The following is a 24,610-nucleotide window of genomic DNA, read 5'->3' as shown; positions in this document are numbered from 1 at the left end:
ATGTGATGAGACATTTCAGTAAACAAAAGAACATACTGAGAGGGGGGAAGAGAGTAGGTTAAAACCATGTCCTTTGCAAAACATGAAAGTTCTATGGGTTTTACTGACCCTATTTTTTCCCATGTGTTAGTAGTTCCCTGGAGAGGTACTGGTCACTCATCTTCTGTTCACTGGCTGAAAACACAACAATTGTTCTGTTTAAAATTTTACTTTGAGAAACCAATCAGTGTGCTTCAAATGGGAGTGTTTGCAGGCAGGTCAGCAATATCTTCCTCCTGTGACGAGGGAGTACATGAACAGGATACAGAATGGTCTAATGTGCATTTCAAAGTTATGCATTCTTGGAGCTTATCCCCCCTGGAATTTCTAAATTAATTTGCATTATAATAAATCTGTGTAAAACTATGCAAAGGAACAATTGGAACACCTAGTTTTGCCTGCTTGGTTAAAGAAAAAAACAAATGTGGATAGTTGAAGGTGGAGCTTTCAATCCTTTTGTTTGCCTTTGTGTGTGAGCAAGCATTAAAAATCAGAAAACAAATGGGATGGTCTGGTGAAACGCTGCATTTTGTTGGAGGATAAATATTGTAAGCTTTTGACAGCAGTTCAAGTATATTATATAATGTTTCTCTAAAAATAGCATGGGGGTTTTTTTCTGAATTATTTTTATTAGTTCAGGTGAATGCTGGGAAACCAACATCTGTATGTAACCAGTAGTTAACATAAGTTACTGATTTGTAAAATATCTGTCAGTCAGGATATCTTAAGCCAGTTTGTTTGATCAAAGAAATCTGAAACTAAGAATATATGTTCCTATGTAGCTAATGGTGGCAAGCAGGATTTGAGGAGAAGCTGGCGCTGAGGTTGGTGGCATCTGAAGGTCAAACTTGGATACATCCAATCTGATTTGAGAGTAATATGTAGATGTAGGTTTCCAGGTCCTGCTGAGTTCAGTCCTCATGTGTGCAGCTGCCCCCAAAACAAAAGCTTATATAACACTGGTTGTACAAATGCCTGGTAATATCACTATTCTGAAGTGTTTGTATACCCTTTGTAGAATAGCAGAAGAAATTGCAGTTCTAAAGAATAGGTTTTTTTATTTCTGGAGGAAGCTGTTAAGATGTGACCTGAATATGTCTCAGGAAAAAAAAGTACACTAAATTCCTCTGCAGTACACCTGTGATTTCTTTCTTCCTTTATTGTTCCTAGAGCCCTATTCATTTGTGAATGTGAGTGTTGAAAGTGCTAAAAATACCAAATTGCATGTAGGCTTTCCTCAGGCTTTCCCAGTTTTAAACTCAGAGATGTGTGTCCAGATGAAGTCCTTGGAGTGATGCAGTAATACCTGCTCCCCATGCATGTCCTGGATCAGTTACATGCTGAGAGCAGCATCCTTTGGCCACGGGAGTCAGAGCTCATTAAATAAGTTATGTCTGCAGGAGTCACCGTGTTGGCCTGCACTTGTCTCTTGTGAGAAAGAGAGCAAGCAGAGCTCATCTCGAGTGCTAAAAATCCACAGCCACTGTCCTTCTAATGAGATGTCAGCCTAGTTAATTTAAAACCAAACTTTCCTTGTAGAAAATACAGAAAGCTTAAGTTTATTTGTATTTTAGAAGAAAAAAGGAGAAGAAATGGGTACTTAATATTTCTGCTTACAGAAATAATCTGATTATTGGCCCATGGATCCAGAGTGTTTAGTATGTGAGGGGCATATTGTCTGACCTTCACAGTACTTTGCAATTAGGCCTATAGTGCCTACTATGTATCATGTAAAAACTGCTAATATCTGCTGGACATAGAGGTCTCAGACTCAAAAATGTATTTGAACATGGTACTTCTTTTCCAAACTCATGTTTGAAATATTGCATGCACTTTATTTACCCTTAGGATGTTTCCTGTGCATGAATGCACAAGGAAGTTCTCTAATATTTTTAATTTAGTATGGAGTTCTCTTCTGGTTTGTGGGTTTACACACTGTATAATTTTGCTGCTTTCTTTATTTCTTTAATGTCTCTAAACACTTTTACTATTTAGCACTACAGGGGGAGAATATATTGGTCAAGAACTTAGCAGTTGTAGTACAAGTAAATGTTACTAAATATTTCTTGCTGTTTTTGTCCTTGTAAACAGATGATTCACAATTATATGGAGCACTTGGAAAGAACCAAACTTCATCAGCTAACAGGGGGTGATCAGCTAGAATCCACAACACACAGTAGAATTAGGTAAGCTATTTATTGCTCTCTCACCCTGAAATGAGAGAAAAAAAATCCATTCATTTGTGTTTGCAAGACTTTGTTCTTTAATCCTACAACAACGGTTCGGCTGAATCGGAAAGATTCGTTGTATGATTGGAATGCGGTAAGAGAACAGCGTAGAAATCCGTAGAAAGAGGCTTTTGCTGTTGTGCCGCTAAGCGTTGAGATATACTTTGTACATTAATTAGCCTTAAACAATTTCAGCTTTTTGGCGTGTTTGCGTTGGAGCAGGCAGGGAAAATGTCAGCGGCTGTCCCGGCACGGCCGCGGTCTGGCCGCGGCTTTGTGCGCAGGGCGGTGGGGGTGCGTGCGTGGTACCCGCTCGTCCTCAGGGCTCGCTGGGAATAGATTATGCAGATTTGGGAGCTTTAGAGCCGATGAACCTTGCGTGGAAGGAGGGAGAAGCGCTCCCGGGCTGGCCGTGCCTCTGCGCTGCTGCATCGATGCTGCGAGGAGCGGCGAGGGGGAGGAGGGCGGTGATGTCATTGCTCTGGAGCTGCTGCAGGAGAGCGGAACGCCGCTGCTGCTGCTGATGGCATTGTTTTTGTGGCGGCGGCTGAATGACAGACTTTGCCTACAAAGATCCCCCCTCGGCCCCTGCGTAGCCTTCTCGGAGCCGGCGTTCCACCATGCCAGCGCAGCGCCATGAATCCGGGCTGCATGCTGCTGTTTGTGTTTGGCTTCGTTGGCGGGGCGGTGGTCATTAACTCGGCCATCCTGGTGTCGCTCTCGGTTCTGCTGCTCGTGCACTTTTCCATTTCCACGGGGGTGCCGGCTCTGACGCAGAACCTCCCGAGGATCCTCAGGTACTCTGACCCACTGAACCCCGGCTTCGTGTGTCTCGCTGCTCCCCTGCTTTCTGTTCTCCTCCTTTTTCAAACAGGGACAAATCAGAGATGTAAATTACATGTAAATGTCAGGTTTTGTTGTAAATGTGTCTATGTACAGAGATACAATCTGGTTTTTTTCATTGCCTTTTATTTGAGGTCAGTTTGTTTCTTTTCTCTGTGCAAAGCTCTTAACATCAGTTTATTGTAACCTGCTGCAAAAGCTGCAATGTTAATGTCAGGGATAACACGTTCAGTGTATTGTCAGGTACTTGGCTGATCTTGTATAGCATAAATGTATGCAGTCCAAGGCTTTGTACTATTAAACTGCACCTGTTTTAATCAAAAGGCTTATGTAAGATAAGTTAATTGATGTTAACACCACAATAGTTAGTTGATCACGTTACTTTCAAAAAATCTGATTATTGGTTGGTGGAGGGAAAAAAATCTTTGATTATTTAAGCATTAGAGTTCTTAAAGCCTATTCACTATTGTTCTGCCAAATGTTACCCTCTCCTCTGTTTCTGTACTTGTATGGCAAGTTGCCAGCTGTCTGTCCCTCCCCCTCAGGTTATGTTCTGTTTGTCCTATGTGCCTGGAGCAGTAGCAGACAGAGATGCATTAGAATATTGTGGCCAGAAGTAGTCTTGACATGTTTTAATGCTATAATTATGGATAGAAAACAGCTGGAAAAGTTTTAAAATGCAGCTTTCTGGCCTGAAAACTTGACATATTTTACCTGTGGTTGTAAATTCAGTAGCAAATTTTATTTTAAATGGAAAAAAATGCTGGAGATTAGTGATCTCTGGAACAGCTATGTGCCTTTTTCCTCCTTAATACTAGGTGCATGTAGACTTTGTATAGCAGTATGCTTTTAACTTGGGTCTCTGAGCACAGATGGGTTGTTCCAAAGGTTTAAAGGCTCTCAGTAGATGAAAGAAATACCAATCTATGCCAGTAGCTGATAAAAAACTGGAATGAATATTTAAATATGAAGAAATAAAATAAATTTCAAATGAAACTCTATAGATTGATCTAGGTAGTAAGTCTGTTTGTTTAAAAGGGGGGAAACCAAAACTCAGAACAAATATTTCCCAACTCTAAAACCAAACAAAACCAAAACAGACCTTCATATCCATTAACTTATAAGATGTTTTTTTAATTTTAAATAGTCAGATGGTTTAAGTGCTTTTGCTCCCCTGGAGTATTTAATGGGTTTGAGGGGTTTGGGGAAGCTATGCTTTTTCCTGCCCCTAGTAATTTGCTTTAGGAATTACAGGAATTAGAATTCACTTCCTTGGTCTTTATTCATTTTAAAAAAGAGATAAAAATATAGGATGAAGGAATCTAATTGTAGAAGAATTGTTTCTATTTTTCAACACTAGTCAGATTTTAGAACTGAGCATCTGGTTGCTTATCCTAAAGGTTCCTGTAAATGCTTCAGTGCATCACTTCAAAATACTAGTTTAGGCTTTTAAAATACATGTTTCCATTCTGCTCGCTGTGGCATTTTCAGGTATTTTTTGGGCCCTGGGGAAGCAAAAGAGGTTCTTTGCTTTCTGCTCAACAAGCAGTGAAATAAATTTAAATTGCTTCAGTCTAATCAGATAATTTCTTTTAATGCAGATACATGATAACCTTCATTTCCAAAATTAGCCTCTTCTGCAAACTTCATTTACTGTACAGCCTTGCGATGCACCTGACCTCTGTTCTAACACATCAAAATATGTTTATTATAAAATTTCTTTCAAACTAATCTGGACAAAAAAGCAATGTCAGGTGTGAACCATTTTGGTACCCATTTAATATCCTCTCTTTTGAGGATTGCAAAGCAGATCAGTTTTGTGGCATGTCCTGCAATGAGGAAATGCCTAAGGGCAGGCCCCTCCAATGCAGCTCTATCAGCCCCTGAAGGGCAGCTTTTCTTCTTCCTTTTTGTTCCTGCACTTCTTATCCAATGAAATGGTCTCAGCCCCTCTTTTGACATAATCTCAGCTTCAGTGGCATGTCTTTTGTTCCCCACATGCCTGAGAGTTGTGGGAAATCTAAAGCAAAGCAGGACCTGTTACAATAGTGGGAATCTTTGGAATCCACTGTGGGGTTTCTCATTCCAGCAGTTGCAGATGCTGGAACATTATCTGGTGTTTTGAATTTTGTAACCCAGACTGATTTTGCTTTACTCACTTTGCTGCCTGCTTTGTTGTGCTAAACTACTTCACAATTAATGACTTAATTTGGAATAATATTTCTGAAAAGCCAAGATTGCTCCAATGTGAGAACTAGGTGCAAAGGTTTTTCTGACAAGAAGCATCTTTGTACACCTGGACTGGAAAGGTTCATGCCAATTAGAATTGTTTGCTGTTTGAACATTGTGGTTTTGACAACGTAAAATTTACCAAAGGGAGTTTACTGATTAATGGGTAGATAAAATCCTTTCTTCACTAACTTTTCTTCAAAGCAAGTAAACAAAAATATGTCCAAAAATGCTTAGCTTTTGTTTTTTAGCACTCCCTGCCATATTTTTGCATGTATTTTATATGCAGATACTAATTCTGCCTAGGTTATGTTTAATTTGTAAAGGACCTTGTGAAAGAAAACACATGTGGTTGTGACTTTTTACAATGCTGAAATGTGAAAACTATGCCATCACTTGTGCACACTTTTATCTTCTGCCTCTACTATACTTAGAGCTGTGCTAGTTGATTACAGTCTTTTTTTTCTGCATTACATTGTTCTGCCTGAACAAACACTTTGCTTATCTCAGTTCTAGGCCTGGCTGATATTTTTCCTTTTCAGGGCTGGCTACAGCATCCTATGAATGGCATTGCACAGAATGGTTTTGTCTCTTGCTAGCAGGAAGAACGACTCCTTTTGTTCACTGAGCACACTACTAACCTGGGGATTTTTTGTTTCTTTTGAGGGTTAATACATAAACCTTTGGAGTTTCCAAATGCTATTTTCCATAGGGAAGGGAAAAGAGTGAAGAAGTGAAAAGTTGGGATGAAGTAATTTGCTTTGCTGGCACAAGCTTTTGTGCAGCTTTAGGGTGAAGTAGAGGGTTGAACTGATCTTGGGTAAAACTACACAGTTTTTGGCTGAGCCAGTGTAGCACTGGTAATTCCCTGACCCAGTTCTTTTCTCTTACACAAATCCATGTAATTTCTGTGATCTTCAGGAATAAAATACCCAATGATTTGAGAGGAGTTGCTTGAGGCTTACTGTTTACAGTTTTGCAAATGCTTCAGTTGATGATTTAGCTGTTTGCTGTTGTAGAATTTATGTGGTTATATCTTGGAGAAAAAGGTGCAAAATGGTATTTTTAATAGTGGCTGCTGAAAACTGTAATTCAATCTGAAATAAGGAAGCACTTTTGTCATATACTTCTGTTGGTGTTTCATTTCTGTAAAACTTTTGTTTGCTACAGAGTAGCTGCAGTGTAAATCAATAACTGCTATTTAAAGCCATGGAATTGACTGTTGGCAGTCATGTGAAATGAGGAATTATTGGGTGCTGTGGCACAGTCTGGGTGTGCTGCACTGTTTAATGGAGCAGTGTCTGCATGTTGGAACCTGGAATTTCACCACTTCCCTGCTGATTTCTGAGGCCTACAAGAAAATGGACTGTGTGACATCTGAGATGGCTGATGAACCCTGCCTGTCTTTCCAACAGGAAGGAGCGTCCCATATCCCTGGGCATCTTCCCCTTACCTGCAGGAGATGCTCTCCTCACACCCGAGGCTCAGAGGGAGGCGGCGGAAACGCCCGCGGCAGAGCATTGGAAATTCCACGAGCTGAGCCAGCCACGGTCCCACACCAGCCTCAAGGTGAGCACAGCCTGGCTGCCTCGTGTGGCAGGAGAAACTCCCATAATAGATCCTTGGGAGAAGAAAAAAAAAAAAAAAAAAAGAAAACAAAACCAAATTGAAAGAGAGGAGGGAAAGCTCTAAAACATCTCTGTATAAGCCAAGTACAGTGCTTACTCCAGTGAGCTTTGAGGGAGCTTTCTTACTGCAAGAAACAAAGTTTTGGGGGCATTTTCCAAATGAGTGATAATACAGGTTAGTTCCCTTCTTATTCTCAGCAGTGGGTCTTTTCTTTCTGACTAAGGACGCTTTCCAAATGTTCCAACTTGTTTTTCCACACTAGATATGTATCGAGGTAGTGGGAACAGTCCAATTAGCTTTATTAATGCTGCTTTAGAAGGAAAGCTTCGGTTACTCCATGGGCAGTGCTCTTCATGCAGCCTCTGCCTACTACCAGGTGTATAGTGTAGGTAGACCACAGAGCTGAGAATTACCTAACTTTCCTGAATTAGCCTGTGATCATGATTTCCCTTACTTGTAGCTTGGCTATAATTCCTGAAATTGTTCCATGTTCCAACAGTGAGAGGGTGGAATAGAACAATCTGCAGGAGTGCAGGAATGGGGGCGTGGTGTTGGAGTGTGATGAGTCTGGCAGTCTAGGATGCACTCGCAGCACAGCAGGAGAAGGATCTGCAAGGTGAAGAACTCCAGAATGTGTAAATCCTCCCAGTATATACTTCTTGATGAGGTTTTTTTTTGAAGACTCTGGATGTGCTGTTATTTCTGGAAAGGCATAGAGCTGAGAGGAGTTTCCTCTTAAGCAAACTTAATACCTGCCTAGTAGGGGAATATTAACTAATCAGAACTACAAAAACTCTTTGGAGGTAATAGGAATCCATTTATTTATCCTGGAGGTCATAAGGAGGTAATGGAGAGAGTAAGTAGTGGTTAATTATAGGCGTATCAAAGTGACAATGTGAGTTTGCTTCTAAAAATTTGTCACTTAAAAATGGTGCTAGTCAGGAGGTTGGATCTTGAATTCATCCAATTCCCTTTGTATTATGCTAATTAACATCAGTAAATTGGCAGATTTTAGAAAAGCTGATTGAAGTATAATTTATGTACAGTAAATACAAGTTATGATGAAGAGTAGGTGGAGATGAGGTGGAAAGGGAAGCTTCTGATTCCATCCTTTCCTCTCAGAAAATTGGCTAATCCATATTGTCAAAATAGGCTTCTTGGTATAATTCTTCGAAAAATAATGCAGTGCTAAAATGAGAATTCACAAAATAGCCTGAACTGTAGTTATTCAAATCTACAAGTTATTCAGAATAAGTTCCTTGAGTCCAAGGCAACATCTTTACTTTGTAGCTGTGAGTGTAAAGTACTTCTGAAGTTAACTTGTTGAATAACATGATATATTGAAGTCAAAACCAGCATATGAAACTTTTTTCTCTAATACTTTTCTTCTAAATACTTCTAACATCCAGTACAAGGCACAAACAAGATTCTGTTGCTTTCTAGCATCTATTTTCCATTCATGCCTGAACATTTCATTAATGGTCACTGTTTCCTCCAAAAGTGTCACAAAGAGGAGGTGGCAGAGATGAAAAATCTGGGTATTCTGTAGCTTGTGCAGTAGTGACATTGCTGGATATCATTTGAAGATGACACAATTATGTACCACTCATTCTTTTCTACTTGTTTCTGCACAGCATTGCAGCAGATGAGTTACTCCTTCAGATTTATTTGTTGAATTTTTAAACTGTTTTTTCTTTTTTTTCAGGAAAAATCTTTTGGCAGCATGACCAAAGAAGTATATTTTGCTAAGTCAACACAACACTGACTTTCAAATGTTTAGGCTTTGAGATATTCCCATTAATTGAGTGTCACTTAGTGAAATTTTTTTTCATTTTCTTTAGTTCTGGAACTAACATTTGTAATAGTTTAATCTGTGTAGTTTCCAAGAGTAAGGTAGAACAATACCGTAGATAATAAAGTCAGAAATATAAAATAGATGGGGTGATTTGAAATTCCCTTAGGGAAAGGACCATTCTATTCACTGGTTCTTGTTGTGCTATCAAGCTATTTTTCCTTGAGCTTTGTGTGTGAAAGTCAGTGATCAGTTTGTGCTGCATCAGTTAGTGGATGCTCTTGGAATACAAAGATGTAGAAATGTTTGAACAGAGCCAACAGCTCTGCTGAGGTTTTATTCCTCGTTTGTGTGAGCTCTGGATGCCCTTGGTAAGGGGCACCACTTCCTCCCTTCTGTATCTGCTCACTCAAGTATGAACCATTAGCCAGTGCCTCAACTTCACCCCTTTAAAAGGCAATTGGGTAAATTGCAGAGAGGTTTTTTCTTTTCTTTTATTCCTCTAGAGGTGTCTGTATTTCTGAATACTTTTGACAGAAAATCAAATATTAATAATTGGCTATTCTGCAATTTACTGCAAAACAATGAGAACTGTCAGTAATTGATAGGCAATTAGTGCTGAATTTTTGTTTCTAGGGCTTGCAGATTCAATGCGGGGATGTTACTATAGGATGCAAGCTTTGCATTTATGCTGATATACATAAATGTGTGTTTTACTTCCTGTCCCTACACAAATAAAAATCTTACTGTAGTAAGTTCCAAAAGGAGAAATCTGTAAGTTACAATTCATAGTAATCTTATGCTAAGTACAAATGAGAGAGTGTGTATCTACATGCAGGTGTCTTCTGTGTTTTTTGGTTTTTTTTAAATAACCTTAAAATTCAGTTTCATTTCCTCCACAAAAAGGCATGCTGGCAATACAGTGAATTTGTGCTTTGCAAAATCTAAACCTGTTTCGTTCCTGACAAGTTCCAGGTTTCTTGAGATAAGTTACATTCTCTTTAAATGTCACAGACTTGTCCAGGAGCTTTGCTTTCACCTCTGATTCCCAAACAAACCCTGCAGGAACTTTTTATCAAAAGTTACTGTCCTGCCTTCATTTTGCACACAGCAGCTTCAAGTTTCATCTTTATTTTCCCCATCAAGATTCCTCTAATGGTGTGTGCTAGAAACTATTGGCCTAAACAGGCAGACTTGTTTTCCTCTCTGCAGTGAGCTGTTGTTCACTGTCATGTGCTGCTTAAGTCATAGATCAGACATCTGGTGTGGGTCTGGGCATGAATGAGGGGTAAAATGTGAATGAAGATGAGAGAAAGGCCAAAAAAGGGCTGTTGGTATGTTCAGGTAGTGGCCTGTGGTTGTGTCACAGGCAGTCCACTCTGCCCTCCCACCCAGTACCTGATGCAGCTTTGTCTGAGTAATGGTCCTAATCTGGAGTCCAGCAGCTGGATTAATTCCATAATTAATGCCATACTTGTGGGTCTTGACACAGTGTCACTGTAAATTGTTGCCAGGAGTCAGCTTCTGAGGAGCTGTTTACTGATGTTCCATGGTTGATCTGAAATCTAACTGGGCAAGTAATGACTGTAGTTCCATGTCTCATTCCCAGGGTCAGCCAGCACTCACAGTTCACACTGGAAAGCACATAAAACCTGAAGTTTTTGCAAATATGCCTGGAAATGTTCAAGGCCAGGTTGGACTGGGCTTGGAGCAACCTGGTCTAGTGGAAAGCATCCCTGCCCACAGCAGGAACAAAATGATCTTTAAGGTTCCTCCCAACCCAAACCATTCTGTGATTATGATTCTAGGAATTACTACACTTCAATATCAGTTAAATCCATGTTTGCATCAGTGCTTCAGTGTCTGCTTTTTAAGGTACCATGTACATTCTGAACCATTACTTTTATAACAGCTTTGGGAAGATTAAGCAGATCATTGTGCAGCTAGAAGGACTCTTAGAATGAGAAGGCTGCTTGTTGTCTGGAAGACTTCACAGAAAAGCACCCTGAAGTTGTAACTAAAATTATCAGCTAAGATCAAACATTACTATTAAAAATAAAGGCATTTTAATGTAACTATAACTGCCTTAACAAGAGTGAAACATCCATAGGCTAAAGATGACTGTACTGGCTTAAAATATTCTTTTTATTCCTCTTTCTTTGCATTTGCATAATTTTCAGTAAAATACAGTGATTTTGGTGTCTATTCCTTAGTTTATAAGCCCAACACTTCTAATAACACTTTGTGTTCATTTTTTACTGGTAATTGTGCAATTCTAGGATGAGCTCTCTGATGTTAGCCAAGCAGGCTCCAAATGTACTACTCCAGCATCCACAGCTGCTTCAGATGTTCCTGTGCTGCCTGCTGAAACACCTCAAAAGGATAATGTTGAAGGGCTTGCCAAGGACACAGAGATGTCAAATGAGAAGCTGGATTTAAGCAAGAATATTGAAGTACAGGTAGCTCAAGAGACAAGAAATGTGTGCACAGGTGAGCTGCTTTAACTTCTTAATGTAGGGTTACTATGGACCTCATATTGGATCACTTTTTAATTGTCTTTTGTTGTGCCACAAATGGGAATGGGGTTTTTTACTCAATAATTTAAAGAGTGCAGAATATTGGTCAGAGATAAGTCTGTTGTTTATTGGTAACTTTAGTCCTTTTTTCTCCAGAATTAGAATTATTTATGACATTTCTTTGACAGTAGAAAAGGCACAAAGAGTCACGAAGTGTTGGACGTCTTTGTTTCAGTTGCAGAAATAGTAGGAAGTAACATAAGATGACTTGTGTTAAATTTAGGAGAGACCTAGAAATTCCAGTGTCTGCACTAGAGTATCAAAATCTGTGGGTCTTTTCATTTAATTACCCTGATAAGTCTTTGAACAGAAGTATCCTAAGTTGGTAATTGTTTAAGAACTACTACATGTAGTTAATATGTCATGATGATTCTGTTTATGGACATGTACCACTTGCTTTGCCCTAGGGGGAAATGAAAATGAAGAAAAATCTGAAGTTCAGGCAATCATTGAGTCAACTCCAGAGTTGGATATGGACAAAGATCTCAGTGGATATAAGGGTTCCAGGTAAGTTGTGTGTTGTGATTTGAGGAAGAAGACAAATTTTAGAAGGTTATTTAAAGATGCTGTGTACAGGAATTTTCCTTTGTCCTGTCTTTGTTTCATTCTTGGGATGAGATGGATAAAATTACCCTGTATGATGAATCTTAAGGGTGTAAGAGCTTTGTGAGAAAGGAGCTCCTTCTCTGAGCACAGGAATATTTTGACCTTTTACTGTTCAGTTCTCTTGCATTCTTGCTATATTAAATGACTTCCAGTTTAGCTGAGCTGTCTGTTCTTCAGGCATTTGGGCTGACTAAGTCCTGACACAACTGAATTTCTATAGGCCAAAACTTGATATGCTTTAATTTATTAAAATACTGTCCAGCTCAATATCAGCAACTGCTTTAAGTTTGGGATCTTGATGGCAAAGCAGTATTTGAAAATAGAATCTAGAAGTTGTAAGCCAGCTGAAAGCTTGTGGGGTTTGTTTGGGAGAACAAATGAACTACTGGTAAAAAATATAGAGAAAACTTTTCTTCATTGTGGGAATGTTTTCTCCCTGCTTTTTCATGTCTTGATTAATTCTCTGCCCAGCACTCCCACCAAAGGCATCGAGAACAAAGCGTTTGACCGTAACACAGAGTCACTCTTTGAGGAGCTGTCATCTGCTGGTTCTGGCCTAATTGGAGATGTGGATGAAGGTGCAGATTTACTGGGTAAGAAAGGTTATTAAAGATGCTGTATACAGCAACTTTCCTTTTTAGGAAGTGCTTAATTATTCTTGCTGGATTTAGTGTTAGTCTTCATTTGCATTAAAATTGTTTGAGTAGCATCCTAAGGTAGTCATTGGAATGCAAAATCAGAAGAAAGTGTTTGTTCTTTCTCTCTATGTAACGATGTCTTAATCTTTTGGGGCACTTCCTACACTATTCTCTATTTCATTTCTCCCTGTATGTTCTCTTACATAAGGATTTTTATCTCAAGGGAGGATTCTTGTCTTGAACTAGTTTTAGATAGTTTTATTCAGGTCATGCCTGATCTATAGTGGCCTGGCTTTATCACTTCTTTAGGGATTTTAACTTAAAAGAGAATTGCAGCAAATGAAATGGTGGTAATTTGAGAATCAAACTGTTAATTGATAGGGGAGGGGAAACCCACATTTCTCCTTCCCCTAAGCAGCTTTCTGTTACTTCTATGCTGACTGAAAAAGTGTGAGTTTTGAGTTTGAGTTGACCAAGATCAAAAAGGTCATCAGAAGAATAATCTTTCTATAAACAGTGTATCAAGATATTTTTGGCTATATAATTGTTCAGGCCTCATTTTGAAATAATGAAAGCTGATAGTATGGAATGTGTGAAATGCCACTCTCAGGTGCTTTAGAAATGGATTGTGTGCAGTCAGTCAACAGCTTGTTTGCTTCTGTCCTCTGACCCAGCAAAAATACAGATTATTAGGACTCTTAAAACTCCTGTGTGCAATCTGCATTTCTGGTTGTTCATAGTTCCTCCAGAAACTTACTTTACATCAAGCAGGTGACATTTCTGCAGGTGTTACTCTCTAGGAGTAATGGGCCTATCTCCAGTCTGAGATGGTTTTTCTTTTTTTGTCACTTTGAGCAGTGAGGCTCTCCACATCCTTACTGCAACATACTTCATCCAAAACTCTTGGATGTCACTTCATTGTTACAGGGACAACTAATCACACATTCTGCATGCAAAACTACAGATACTGGAGAAGTACTAACATGGAGCAACATCCATCCCTTAGCTGTGATAAATTGATTAAAGAAATCAAATTATTGTCAGGATGTCCTGATTCTAATCCTTTCTTTTCCATGGGCAAAAAATAATATACTTTTTAGTATAATTTATTAAATTTTTTTTTCAGTGAGTTTATTACCATTTTCTGTAAATCTATTGCTGGAAACACCAGTGTGTGCAGACTAAGCCTAGGGTTATTACCTGCATTTGTGATGCAGAATGTGTTGTTCTGAAAGTTTTATTTTAGAATTGTCATTTCACTTTGAGGACAACCATAGTCCAAAACCTGAAAAGCCACACCTGCATCCAGGATAGTCTGTGTGTTTCAAGCATTTGGATTTGTACTAAGTGAACATTAAACTTCAGTATGGAGTTGTGTAAATATAGTTAATTGGGATTCTCTAATCTGTTTTCTCTTGGGCTGCATACCCAGGGGAATATTCTGGTGTGTATGCTTCTTTTTTCAAAAAATCTTTGAAATCTGTTGCTTCTCCAGTTAGGCATTCTTGGCTGCTGCTCTCATAAAATACATTCTCTGCGTTTTTTTTCCCTGCTTGGTAACTTTTTTTTTGCTGTTGCACTCTGGCTTTCTAGTTTTTGTTCTTGCATTATAAAAGATCCTGAAACCTGTTGGACGTGATCCTATGTACTTTTATCTGTGAATATTGAAAATGTTTAAAAAGCAATAGCAACTTGAATAAAATCTCTTGATGGCTGTAGTATAGGGGATTTCTCCAGATATTGATAAACTAACCATGGCTGATCTAAGTTACTTCATTTACTTTTAATCCAAAACCCAGAGAGGGAAATGTCAAAAGCGGGAACTTTGACTTGCATGTCTATTTATAGATACCTTTTTTCTTTGTTACCCAAATATCTTTTAAGTCGTCTGCTGCCAAAGTTGCTTAGAAGATTGTGATCCTAAAGTATTGTAAAAGGCCTCCACCATTAAGATACCTTTTTCATTCATTATGTTAATCTTGAATTAACGTAATTTCTACTGTTATCTGTGTGGTAATTATTTTGCTGTGCCAGATGCAAAATAATTATTCTCTCCTGAAATTATCTTCTTTTAAATTCTGGAAATTATATTAGGTATGCAAAAAATAGGGCGAGAAATTAATTTACAGAAATTGGTAACATTAGTTACATGAAAAGTTATGTTCACTTTTTTCCATAATAACATATTAATTGGAAACTTCTGAATGGCTTAGCATTTTTTCCAAGGACTGTGCTTCTAAATTGTTTCACAGAGAGACTTTTATTAAGTTAGTGATTTTTATAAGAGGTTTAACCAATGGAAATGGTTGTGACAAACTTAAATTCTTCAACATCTGTCTTCTGTGTAAATCCTGCTTCTAATCACATCACATCCCATCCCACTTCAGATTTTTGGTGGCGGCTTTGTTTTAATTCACTCTTACTTTCCTAAGTCTAAACCTTTTATCGCTCCTCGCTCATACTACACCTCACATGAAATGTTTCTTGTTCTTGTTTTTGCTCTACATGGAATGCATGGGCTTTAAAGACCATAATTTCTTTGGTAAGGTATCATTTGCTCTGGGGAGATCTGCAGGGCTTTCACAATCTGAGTTTTATTCAGCATGTTTTGTGTCTATAACTGATATGCTTTGGTATCTAACATGGTGTAAAAGACAGTTGAGCATTTTAAACTTAACTTTTTGTGGTCTAATACTTCTGCAGCATATGCTGTGTTTGGTTTCTGTCTTAGTACAGTAGCATCTTCTAAATATACAGAGTAGCAACACTGGCCTGTGCTTAGCCAGGGATGTCTTTGGGCCTTAATTGAAGTCAGATTGGGAGAAGGTGGAGGGGAAAGCTAATTGTAGAAGGTAGGTTGGACCTGAAACTTCAGCTAGCTCACAGTTCTTCTGACAAGTTTGTCATACTTTAAATTCAGTTGACTTTAGACAATGGCAAAACCTAAGTTTTGTAAAAACATCAGTTTTATTTGCTAATTTCATGTGTTTGTTTCCTTTGGAAAGGAATGGGGCGTGAGGTTGAAAACCTTATTTTGGAAAACACTCAGCTGCTGGAGACAAAGTGAGTGAGAATGTTTATGTAAAAAATACTGACTTTGTTATTTCATTATATCATCAATATCCTGATACAGAATTGAAACTATACAAATGTGCTTTGAGTTCTAAGAGTAGTGGGGGTGTGAGTATTTTGAATTTGTAGGTGTATTTGGCTGAGTTGGTCTTCTTCGAAAAATTAAGGACCTAAGAAGCAAAATCTGTTTTGATCCTTGTAAGGCTCCAAGAAATGGAGTGCTATGTCCTGATGAGATCAACTCCCTCTCAGAAACACAGCTGTAAGTGCAGAGGCAAATCCACTGGAGCGCTGTTGAGGAATTTATTCTAAGCAAACTGATTTACTAGTACTTTTTTCTAATAGAGAGAATGTGAATGTCTTTAAATGTAGAAGATTTGGTGAAGAGATTATTTGACCTCTAAGAAAGCTGTATCTTTTTACAGCATCTCAGTAAGAAATGTGTAGGTCTTCAAAAATAAAACCAGGCTGAAACTGAACTGTGAGACCATGGTCATCCTTTTAACCATGTGATTTCAATGTTTGTGTAGAAATGCACTGAATGTAGTGAAGAATGATTTAATAGCAAAGGTGGATGAATTGACCTGTGAGAAGGATGTACTACAAGGTGAATTAGAAGCTGTAAAACAAGCGAAACAAAAGCTTGAAGAGAAAAATAAAGAACTGGAAGAAGAGCTGAGAAAGTAAGTTTAATCCTGTGGTTGTAAAAAAGAAAAAGAAGAAAAAACCCTACTGTGGTATTTAATGCAGCTGGTTTTTATGTTGTATTTAGGGCTCGGGCAGAAGCAGAGGAAGCAAGACAGAAGGCTAAAGAGGATGATGATGTAGGTGTATATGTGTGTGTGGTTTTGTGTGTGTAATTCAATGGGACATTAGAAGTCCACGTGTTTAGTGAGTGCCACTAAAATTTACTGCCTAAGAAGTAGTGGTAAAGTTCCTCCCTGTATGGGAAAGACAGAAGATCTAAAGAGCACAAGTGAAATTAAGCTGACAGTGATTAGTTTGCTTTCTTTCCTCTCTGACCACTATTATCACACTCCTTTTTTGAAGAGCTGTTTTCATTCAAATTATGTTGCATACAAAAGCTGGGAGGAGAGGAAGGTAGAACTCCGATTTCCAAAGCCCCAAATTATTTGAAATCTGGAATTGTGCCCTAGCCTGGCTGTTACCAGGAGGCTGAGGGTGCCTCTGCAGGGCCCTGTGGTGCTCCTTTGTCCCTGCCATGGTTGTTTCCCTGTGTGCCCAGAGCGACGTCCCCACGGCGCAGCGGAAACGCTTCACACGTGTGGAGATGGCCCGAGTGCTGATGGAGAGGAACCAGTACAAGGAGAGGCTGATGGAGCTGCAGGAGGCTGTCCGATGGACTGAGATGATCAGGTGAAAAGGCTCTTCTAGAATCTTGCACAGAGCTGCTTGTGATTTTTAGCTGCAGAGTGATCAGGTCAGCAGGTTCATTGCCTTCTGCTTGCTTTCCTCATTTCCATGAGGAGCTTTGTTTTTAAATTATGGGCAGATAATCTGTCAGAATTGTTCTTGGTGAGACCTCAGTGAAGATGTGTTACTTTGTATGATGTGAAATACACACATTTTTTCAAGGGATGCTTATTTTGAAATAGTTACAAAAGTTGATAATTGTAAATAATATTAATCTGTTGGGCAGTAAAAATTACTCTGTGTACACATACCTTGTGATGTCAAAATAGGGATAGTGTAGTCTTCGGACTGAGCATAATTCCTTTGGAAGAGCTTGGGTTGTTCAGGATAAAACAGTTTAAAGCTGTGCAAAGTGTGTTAAATATAAGCAGTAAAGGTGGTGATTTGGTCTCATTTGCATCCTGAATATTCAGTTGTTTGGAAGGTATGGTTTAAAAATTTAAGTCTCCTGCCTCAGACCTCAGCCCAGCTCATCCTTGTCCCTGACCACAGGTACCAGAGGCTCTGGTGCTGCCTGCTGGCCATGGACAGCCGTGACATGTAATTGTTCCCATTGTCCTCATGCCTCTGAGCCTTTGGGAGGAAAAATGCACATTCCCACAGCCATGGCTTGTTTTTCTGTAGCTATTGTCTGCTGTAGAAATTCTCTCCTATCCCTTATCTGTGGCTATGGGAACACTCACTTTATCAATTATTTACTGATGTGTTGAAGATTAATAGGCTTTAAAACAAAAAGCAATGGTTAAAATATTAAATAAGGGGCAGAATAATTTAAAATGGTTTGCTGCTTTCTTTGAGCTGTTTTCATTACAGAATTATGCAGACTTGTCTCTACTGTCTGAAAAAGACTTGCCAGTTGTTTGGGATGCAAAGAAATGTGGATGAAGTTTATTATTCCCTCTAGTGGGAGTTTCAGTATTGTGCTCTGATCAGTAAAGAAGTAGCATGTGAAAAAACAGGCTTTGTCATTTTCAAGATTTAATCCTTTTTTTAAAAATAAGAGTTACACACTGTTCCATTCCTTTTCCTTTTTTAATTATTGCTTACCCAGTAAACTTGGAATTCATTTCTTGTAGAGCATCAAGAGAAAATCCAGCCATGCAAGAGAAGAAGAGATCAAGCATTTGGCAGTTGTAAGTATAGAAACACAAATCACTGGCAGAAGTAAATAAAGACCCTAAGCAATTAGCTGGCACATTTGTGTATGTTAGCTAATTATTTTTTGGCAGATGAAGTTGTCTTAACCTTTCTCCTCTTGTTGCCCAGCATGCCAACTCGGTAAGACTGGTCTGGAAGACTAAATGTATTGTAAGCTGCAGCATGTAGTGAGTGGCTGTGCACTTTATGAAGTTAAATGCCAAAGTGCTGGAATTTTTTTTCTAGCTGAATATGCACCAGGATTCTTGTTTTGAACATTTTTTCTGGATTCATTTTTATGATGAAAAGTAGGAACCTGAATAGCACGTGTGGATTGCATTTATTTCAACTTCCTTTCCCTCTGTGAAGTACAGCTTACTGGTTGTTACATTGTCCTTGCTGACTTCAAGCTCTTTAAATCTAAACCAGTGTTTTTCACAACAAGATATTTGTCAAATAATCCTTTGGATGTTGTGATTTGCTGATAATTGTTCTATCTTTTTGTCTAGAAAATAGTGGGGTTTTTAAAATGCTCTCTGCATGAACTAATGTCCTTCATGGAACTGTCTTCCAGGTGTGATGTTCACATCCTAATTTTGTTGGGTCCCTGTGGATGTTAATTTGAGATGAAGTTCCCATTGAATTTGATAAACAAATAGGATAATAATCCTTTAAGAATTTTTCTTACTGACATGACTTTTTGTGCTTTGAGAGTGTTACTGAGTGTGTGGTGGCTGCTACTATGTTGGGCTCCAGTTTCTTATTTTAACTGTCTTGAGCAGGCTGGCATATGCTGTGTTTTGCCTGCATAATCAAATTTGATATATCTGACAAATCTTGACTCTTGTCTTTTTCTCTTCTAGTTTTAGCAGGCTCTTCAGTTCATCCAGCAATACAGCAAAGAAACCAGAACCTCCTGTCAATGTTAAATATAATGCTCCAACCTCGCACATTACTCCGTCAGTCAAGAAAAGAAGCAGCACCTTATCTCAATTACCCAGTGACAAATCTAAAGCCTTTGAATTCCTCAGTGAAGAGTAAGACATTTTGGTTTTATACCACTAGATATGCTCTATCAAGTGTTTACTCTTTTAGTCCTCTGAGATTACTAGCATGCTGCTAAGTGAAGTATAATGTTCTCCTGAAGTGTATGTTGATTCATAAGGACTCAAGATAGTGCAGAGTGAAATGTGCAGCAGTGGGTGAATACTCTGAGCACCTGGCTGAAATATTCTGCTTGCTAAATACCATTGTCTTTCAAAAAAAGTGCATTTAGGCATAGGAGGCAGCACTTGGTACACTTTTATATGCAAATGCTGTAGCTGGGCAGCAACTGTACAGGTACTTAAGGTACACGTAAGAGTCAGGCTAACAAGTATCTGCAATTATTTTTTTTTTCTCCTGTGCTTTGTTTTGGCAATATGTCCTTTTGATTTACAACTTTTGGACCTCTGAGTAGAAGTACACAACCCAAGTTAATTTCCATTGAGGATGCTGGCAATAGACTTTCTGGTTTTGCCTGGTTTTCATCAGTCCCTTAAAAATAGCCAACAGGAAACCTGATGTTTTGATAGGTGAAAAAAACTAGGGATACCCTTGGTAACCCAGTGCTTCCACAGAAGTCTTGATTATTGAGTTTAACAGCAATTCCCATTGCACAAGAGATTCTAAAGAGCATAAATAAGAGGTTCCTCAATCCTGATTCTTGCCCAGAACTGAAGCCAGTTTAGCCTCGCGCCGGGAGCAGAAGAGGGAGCAGTACCGCCAGGTGAAGGCTCATGTCCAGAAGGAGGATGGCAGAGTGCAGGCTTTTGGCTGGAGTCTACCTCAGAAGTACAAACAGGTACGATGTTTTCAGATGTAATGGTAACAGCTTCATGTTTTGTCACATTTGAGTAGGGTATGATTTCACAGCTTGTGTTTGAGTGATTCCAGCTTTTTTTTGTTGAACTTTGCGGTAAAGAATCTTCCTAAGAGAAACAACAATTAAAAACTCTTAACTGTGTTTAATAAAGTCTGAGAAACTGATTCCAAAGATTGTAAACCTCTTTTAAAGGGAAAGCTTTTCCATTTTGTTTGTTTGTTTGTTTTCTACCTAGGTGGCAAATGGTGGACAGGGTGAAAATAAGATGAAGAACTTGCCTGTACCTGTTTACCTGAGACCTTTGGATGAGAAGGATACTTCTATGAAGGTAGGATATTTCCAGTGATGATAGAGAGACTTGGGCAAACTGTAGCTCGAATATTTTTATTTTGGACTCAATTACATTCTTTTTCAAATTAAGGTGTTTCTTTTTAAAACATAGTAAAGAAGAATTTATGTCTCAGTAAAATGTACATTACTTTAATTGCAATTAATAATTTAAAATGGACTAGGGATGTATAATAATGTTGATATCACTTAGTGTATTTAACAATGCTTATGTCTCTCTTTTTAGTTTGAGATTCAAGGGAAACATTTTTTTTTCTCCCAAGCTGTGGTGTGCTGTAGGGGTGAACCTGTCAGGAGGGAAGACACGAGATGGAGGGTCTGTGGTTGGTGCCAGTGTGTTCTATAATGATGTGACTGGTGTGGATGCAGATGGCAATAAGCAGCAGACAGGATCCCAGAGTAGCTTAGATAAACTAGACCAGGAGCTCAAGGTAAGGTCACTGCAAGGCACATTTAATAAGTTATGTAGTTATGTCTTTACTGTGTAACTGTAGAGTAATAAAGTATTTTCTAATCAGGTTCATTGGTAACAAATAGATTTTTCTTGGGTAGTCATTAGCTCAGGATATTTGGGTTATTGAATCCAACTACAAAAATTCTTTGATTCTTCCCTTGCTGGCGAATCTCAGGAGCAAATCAATTTTACATCAAAATGACATACTGCTTATACCAGTGCTGCCTCCTTTAAAAACCATTTGTGACAGAATTGTTTATGTTCTAACTGCCATAAATGGAATTCATATTAAGGGCATAAAAACAAAGGCTTAATTCTGAAGTGCTTTGGGGATATCACATTGACCTGTGGTGATACTCAGTATGGCAGTTGGCATGTCAATAATGTTCTTGTTTTATACTGCTCTAACTGTATAATTATGCAGTACAATTATAATATTTTCTATATTTTTAAGAGAAGTATGAATTATGAGGGAGCTTTATACTTCAGATACATAGAGATCAAGTAACTACATGTAATTTTACAGTGGCATTGAAGATACCTAACTTCCCATATATTTATGTATATTTCTGTAGGTGAAAATGTAAGACCATAAAAGATCAAAGGTAGTAATTCTATTCTTATCCCCCTTTCTGTTGTTCGTTTCTGCCTTTATTCTCCTTCAGGATCAGCAGAAGGAACTGAAACATCAGGAAGAATTATCCAGTCTAGTTTGGATCTGTACTAGCACACATTCTGCTACAAAAGTTATCATTATTGATGCAAATCAACCAGGAAATATTCTGGACAGTTTCATTGTTTGTAATTCTCATGTGCTTTGTATTGCCAGTGTGCCAGGTAAACACTTGGGCTGGTTCAGCTCCTGCTTTTTGAACTGTTTCTTATTCAGCTTTTCTTATGCAATGAAAACCCACACATTTGTTACTTAGTGTGATAAAATGTTACTGTAACACAGCAATAAGAAAGTGTTTAGTTGTACAGAAAACTATTGCATTTCTACCCTACTGTTCTGCTCTTGGCTGGCTCTTGACCTAAATTAACCAAAACTCTGAGAGATGTCAGCAGCCAAGGGGAACTGTTTTGTTTGATGTACTATAAACTGTGCAATAATGTCAATATTTCATGGAATTGTGAACATCACAAAAAGAACAATATGTTGGCTGCTTTTTTGACCTCTTCAGCTTCTTGAAGATAAGCAGCAAATCTTGGAGCTTCCTGCAGAGGGAATCCTTGTTGCATTTGAGTGTATTTTAAGTCTTGAAAGTATAAGAGGGTTGAACATGAGAAAACCAGTTTTTCTTCCAGAACAAAGGATCTGTTGCACCTAAATTCTTCATAAAGATGTAGATAGGTGTCCTTGCATACGTGCACTGTTATGTAATCTAATTTTAGAGGAAGATATAATTAAAATAGCAGTAAGCTATTTGGAAAACTGCAGATTGAAATACAGTGAATGACATTTTAGTGCAGCATATGTTGATCTTGCTTTTGTTTTGTGAGCTTTGTGACAGCATCTTCCATGTTTGCTGATAATGTTAAAATAACCTTGTAGATAGGGGTTGTCTGCATGTTTAATCTCAGTTGCTGGAGAGCTCACTCAGTTTGAAGCTTAGTTATTAGATGGAGAAGGGATTCAGTTTCATCCCCATGAAAAACACCCAGTGACAGGACCTAAGGAAATGGCCTGAAGTTGTGTCAGGGGAGGTTTAGGCTGGATATCAGGAAAAGATTCTTCCCCAGAGGGTGGTGGGGCACTGAAAAGGCTCCCCAGGCCAGTGGTCATGGCAGCAAGGCTGCCAGAGCTCCAGGAGCATTTGGACAATACTCTGAGACAAAGGGTGGGATTGTTGGGTGTCTGTGCAGGGCCAGGAGTTGGACTGGATCCTTGTGGGTCCCTTCCAGCTCAGGATATTCTGTGATTCAGAGTTTAATCTCTTTCAGGGGCAAGGGAAACAGACTACCCTGCAGGAGAAGAAGGGTCCCAGGAAGCAGATTCCAGCCAAGTGGACAAATCCTCCCTGTGTGGCAGCATGACCAGCAACAGCTCTGCTGAGACCGACAGCCTGCTGGGGGGCATCACTGTGGTGGGCTGCACTGCTGAGGGCCTCACGGGGGCTCCTGGCACCCATGACACCAATGGGGCCTCACCTGTGGCAGAGAAACAGTCAGGTATGTGATAAACATTGCAGGTGTGTCAGGGCTGCCCAAACACCTTGAGGTGCAGCTGGAAATGAGTGGTGCAGCTACTGGGGTTAACAGCGTGTGAGCCACGATGACATGAGCTCTCTGTAAATCTGTAGATTGTAGCTGAAAACTTGGTGGAGGTGACATGAAATGGGAATTGGCAGCTGCTTCTTGCAGGTACTTTTGAGGGAATTCTTGTGCCTGCTCTAGAGAGAGATTTTAATGTAATATTTAAAATGCAGATCTTGCCAAAGAGTGACTAAAATAAATGCCTTGGATTTTGTAAAGTCTTAATAGAGATTTAAGTGAAACTCTCTATAAAATAATCATTTTTACTATTTTCTGTCATGTGCCCTGCAGAACTGTGGGGTTCTATGATTGTCAGTGGATATTTGGTGGTTGGCCTTGTTCGCTGCTGTCCTAGTTAATAATTTAATGGCCAATCTGAGCCATCAGTCACTGGGTTGATACTTAAAGTGCATTTGACATTTGTTTATACAGTGCAACCTGCTAAAATTTGGGCATTTCTGATGTGACTTTTTTTGATTCTGATGTGGAAATTGTAATTGTCTGGCTATAACAGCTATTCACTTCAGTTTTAAATATCAAGTTCTGGCTGTTTTAAACAATAGCAAATTCTATCGCAGTTGTTCAAAGTTTCTCAAATTTGTTTGTTTCATAGATATTGCAACTGAAAGTAATTCAGTAGATGAAAACATTCCAACAGCAGAGGAGGCAACAGAAGCAACAGAAGTCAATGCAGGGACAGGAGAAGACGCAGCTGATATTGCACAAACTGGAGTCTACACAGAGCATGTCTTTACAGATCCCTTGGGAGTGCAACATACAACAGAGGCATCTCCAGTGTATCAGCCTAAGTACATAGCCTCAGTTTTCATACCTCTTACAATGTGTTTAAAAAGAGAAAATGTTTGTAGGAACACAGCATGGAGACAAAATGACTACTTTTTTATTCTTGTTAAGTGTGTTGAGGTTTATATAAGTAGTCTTGGTACAAGACTAATTTGTGACTCTCTTCTGCCATTCCCCAGAGATAACAATACTGACAGGCATGAATGGAACCTAGTTTTCCTTGTAAAAGTAAATGTCCACTTGAAGAAATTCATTGTTATTGAGGTTTCATCTGTATTGTACTTTCATGTGTGGTTACTGTGTTTTTAAACACCTTATGTACTTCAAAAGCCAGTGTAGGAGCTCTCAGTAGTGAAGTAAGCCACCTGGGTTATGGCCTGAGTAATCTGTGCACTCCATTAAATGTATTTTAACTGGTGTTTTTTTCTAGTACTGAGTCAGAGTTATATAAGGATGTTGCGGTTCTGCCCAGTGAGCAAGATCTAGTGAGAGAAGAAGCACAGAAAATGAGTAGCCTTTTACCAACCATGTGGCTTGGAGCACAGAATGGATGGTAAGGAAGTGCTAATCGTGTTACATTTATTTATAATAATTACTTTAAGCTTGCTTCTTGTGCCTACAGACCTGATAACTGTCTCGAGTCAAGATTAAGTGCAGGAAGATC

At 38.9% G+C, this 24,610-nt stretch overlaps 1 protein-coding gene across 1 annotated transcript in view; it reads left to right on the top strand.

Moving 5' to 3' along the window:
• SPAG9 (sperm associated antigen 9) overlaps positions 1-24,610 on the top strand; it is a 61,794-nt gene that overhangs the window by 23,645 nt on the left and 13,539 nt on the right. Inside the window, exons 4-21 of the mRNA XM_082294213.1 lie at positions 2,131-2,225; positions 6,755-6,908; positions 11,040-11,250; positions 11,744-11,843; positions 12,414-12,535; positions 15,586-15,643; positions 16,183-16,335; positions 16,425-16,476; positions 16,899-17,029; positions 18,163-18,219; positions 19,087-19,260; positions 19,937-20,066; positions 20,323-20,415; positions 20,699-20,866; positions 21,555-21,726; positions 22,831-23,058; positions 23,756-23,951; positions 24,377-24,499. Coding sequence (XP_082150339.1) covers positions 2,131-2,225; positions 6,755-6,908; positions 11,040-11,250; positions 11,744-11,843; positions 12,414-12,535; positions 15,586-15,643; positions 16,183-16,335; positions 16,425-16,476; positions 16,899-17,029; positions 18,163-18,219; positions 19,087-19,260; positions 19,937-20,066; positions 20,323-20,415; positions 20,699-20,866; positions 21,555-21,726; positions 22,831-23,058; positions 23,756-23,951; positions 24,377-24,499 — 2,417 coding nt within the window. The remainder of the gene's footprint in view (positions 1-2,130; positions 2,226-6,754; positions 6,909-11,039; positions 11,251-11,743; positions 11,844-12,413; positions 12,536-15,585; positions 15,644-16,182; positions 16,336-16,424; positions 16,477-16,898; positions 17,030-18,162; positions 18,220-19,086; positions 19,261-19,936; positions 20,067-20,322; positions 20,416-20,698; positions 20,867-21,554; positions 21,727-22,830; positions 23,059-23,755; positions 23,952-24,376; positions 24,500-24,610) is intronic.

This window comes from Coloeus monedula, assembly GCF_965178545.1.
Source record: "Coloeus monedula genome assembly, chromosome: 19".
In the NCBI taxonomy this organism is placed as follows: Eukaryota; Metazoa; Chordata; class Aves; order Passeriformes; family Corvidae; genus Coloeus; species Coloeus monedula.
The sequence above is the reverse complement of the archived record's forward strand: the minus strand, read 5'-3'. Positions and strand labels throughout refer to the sequence as shown.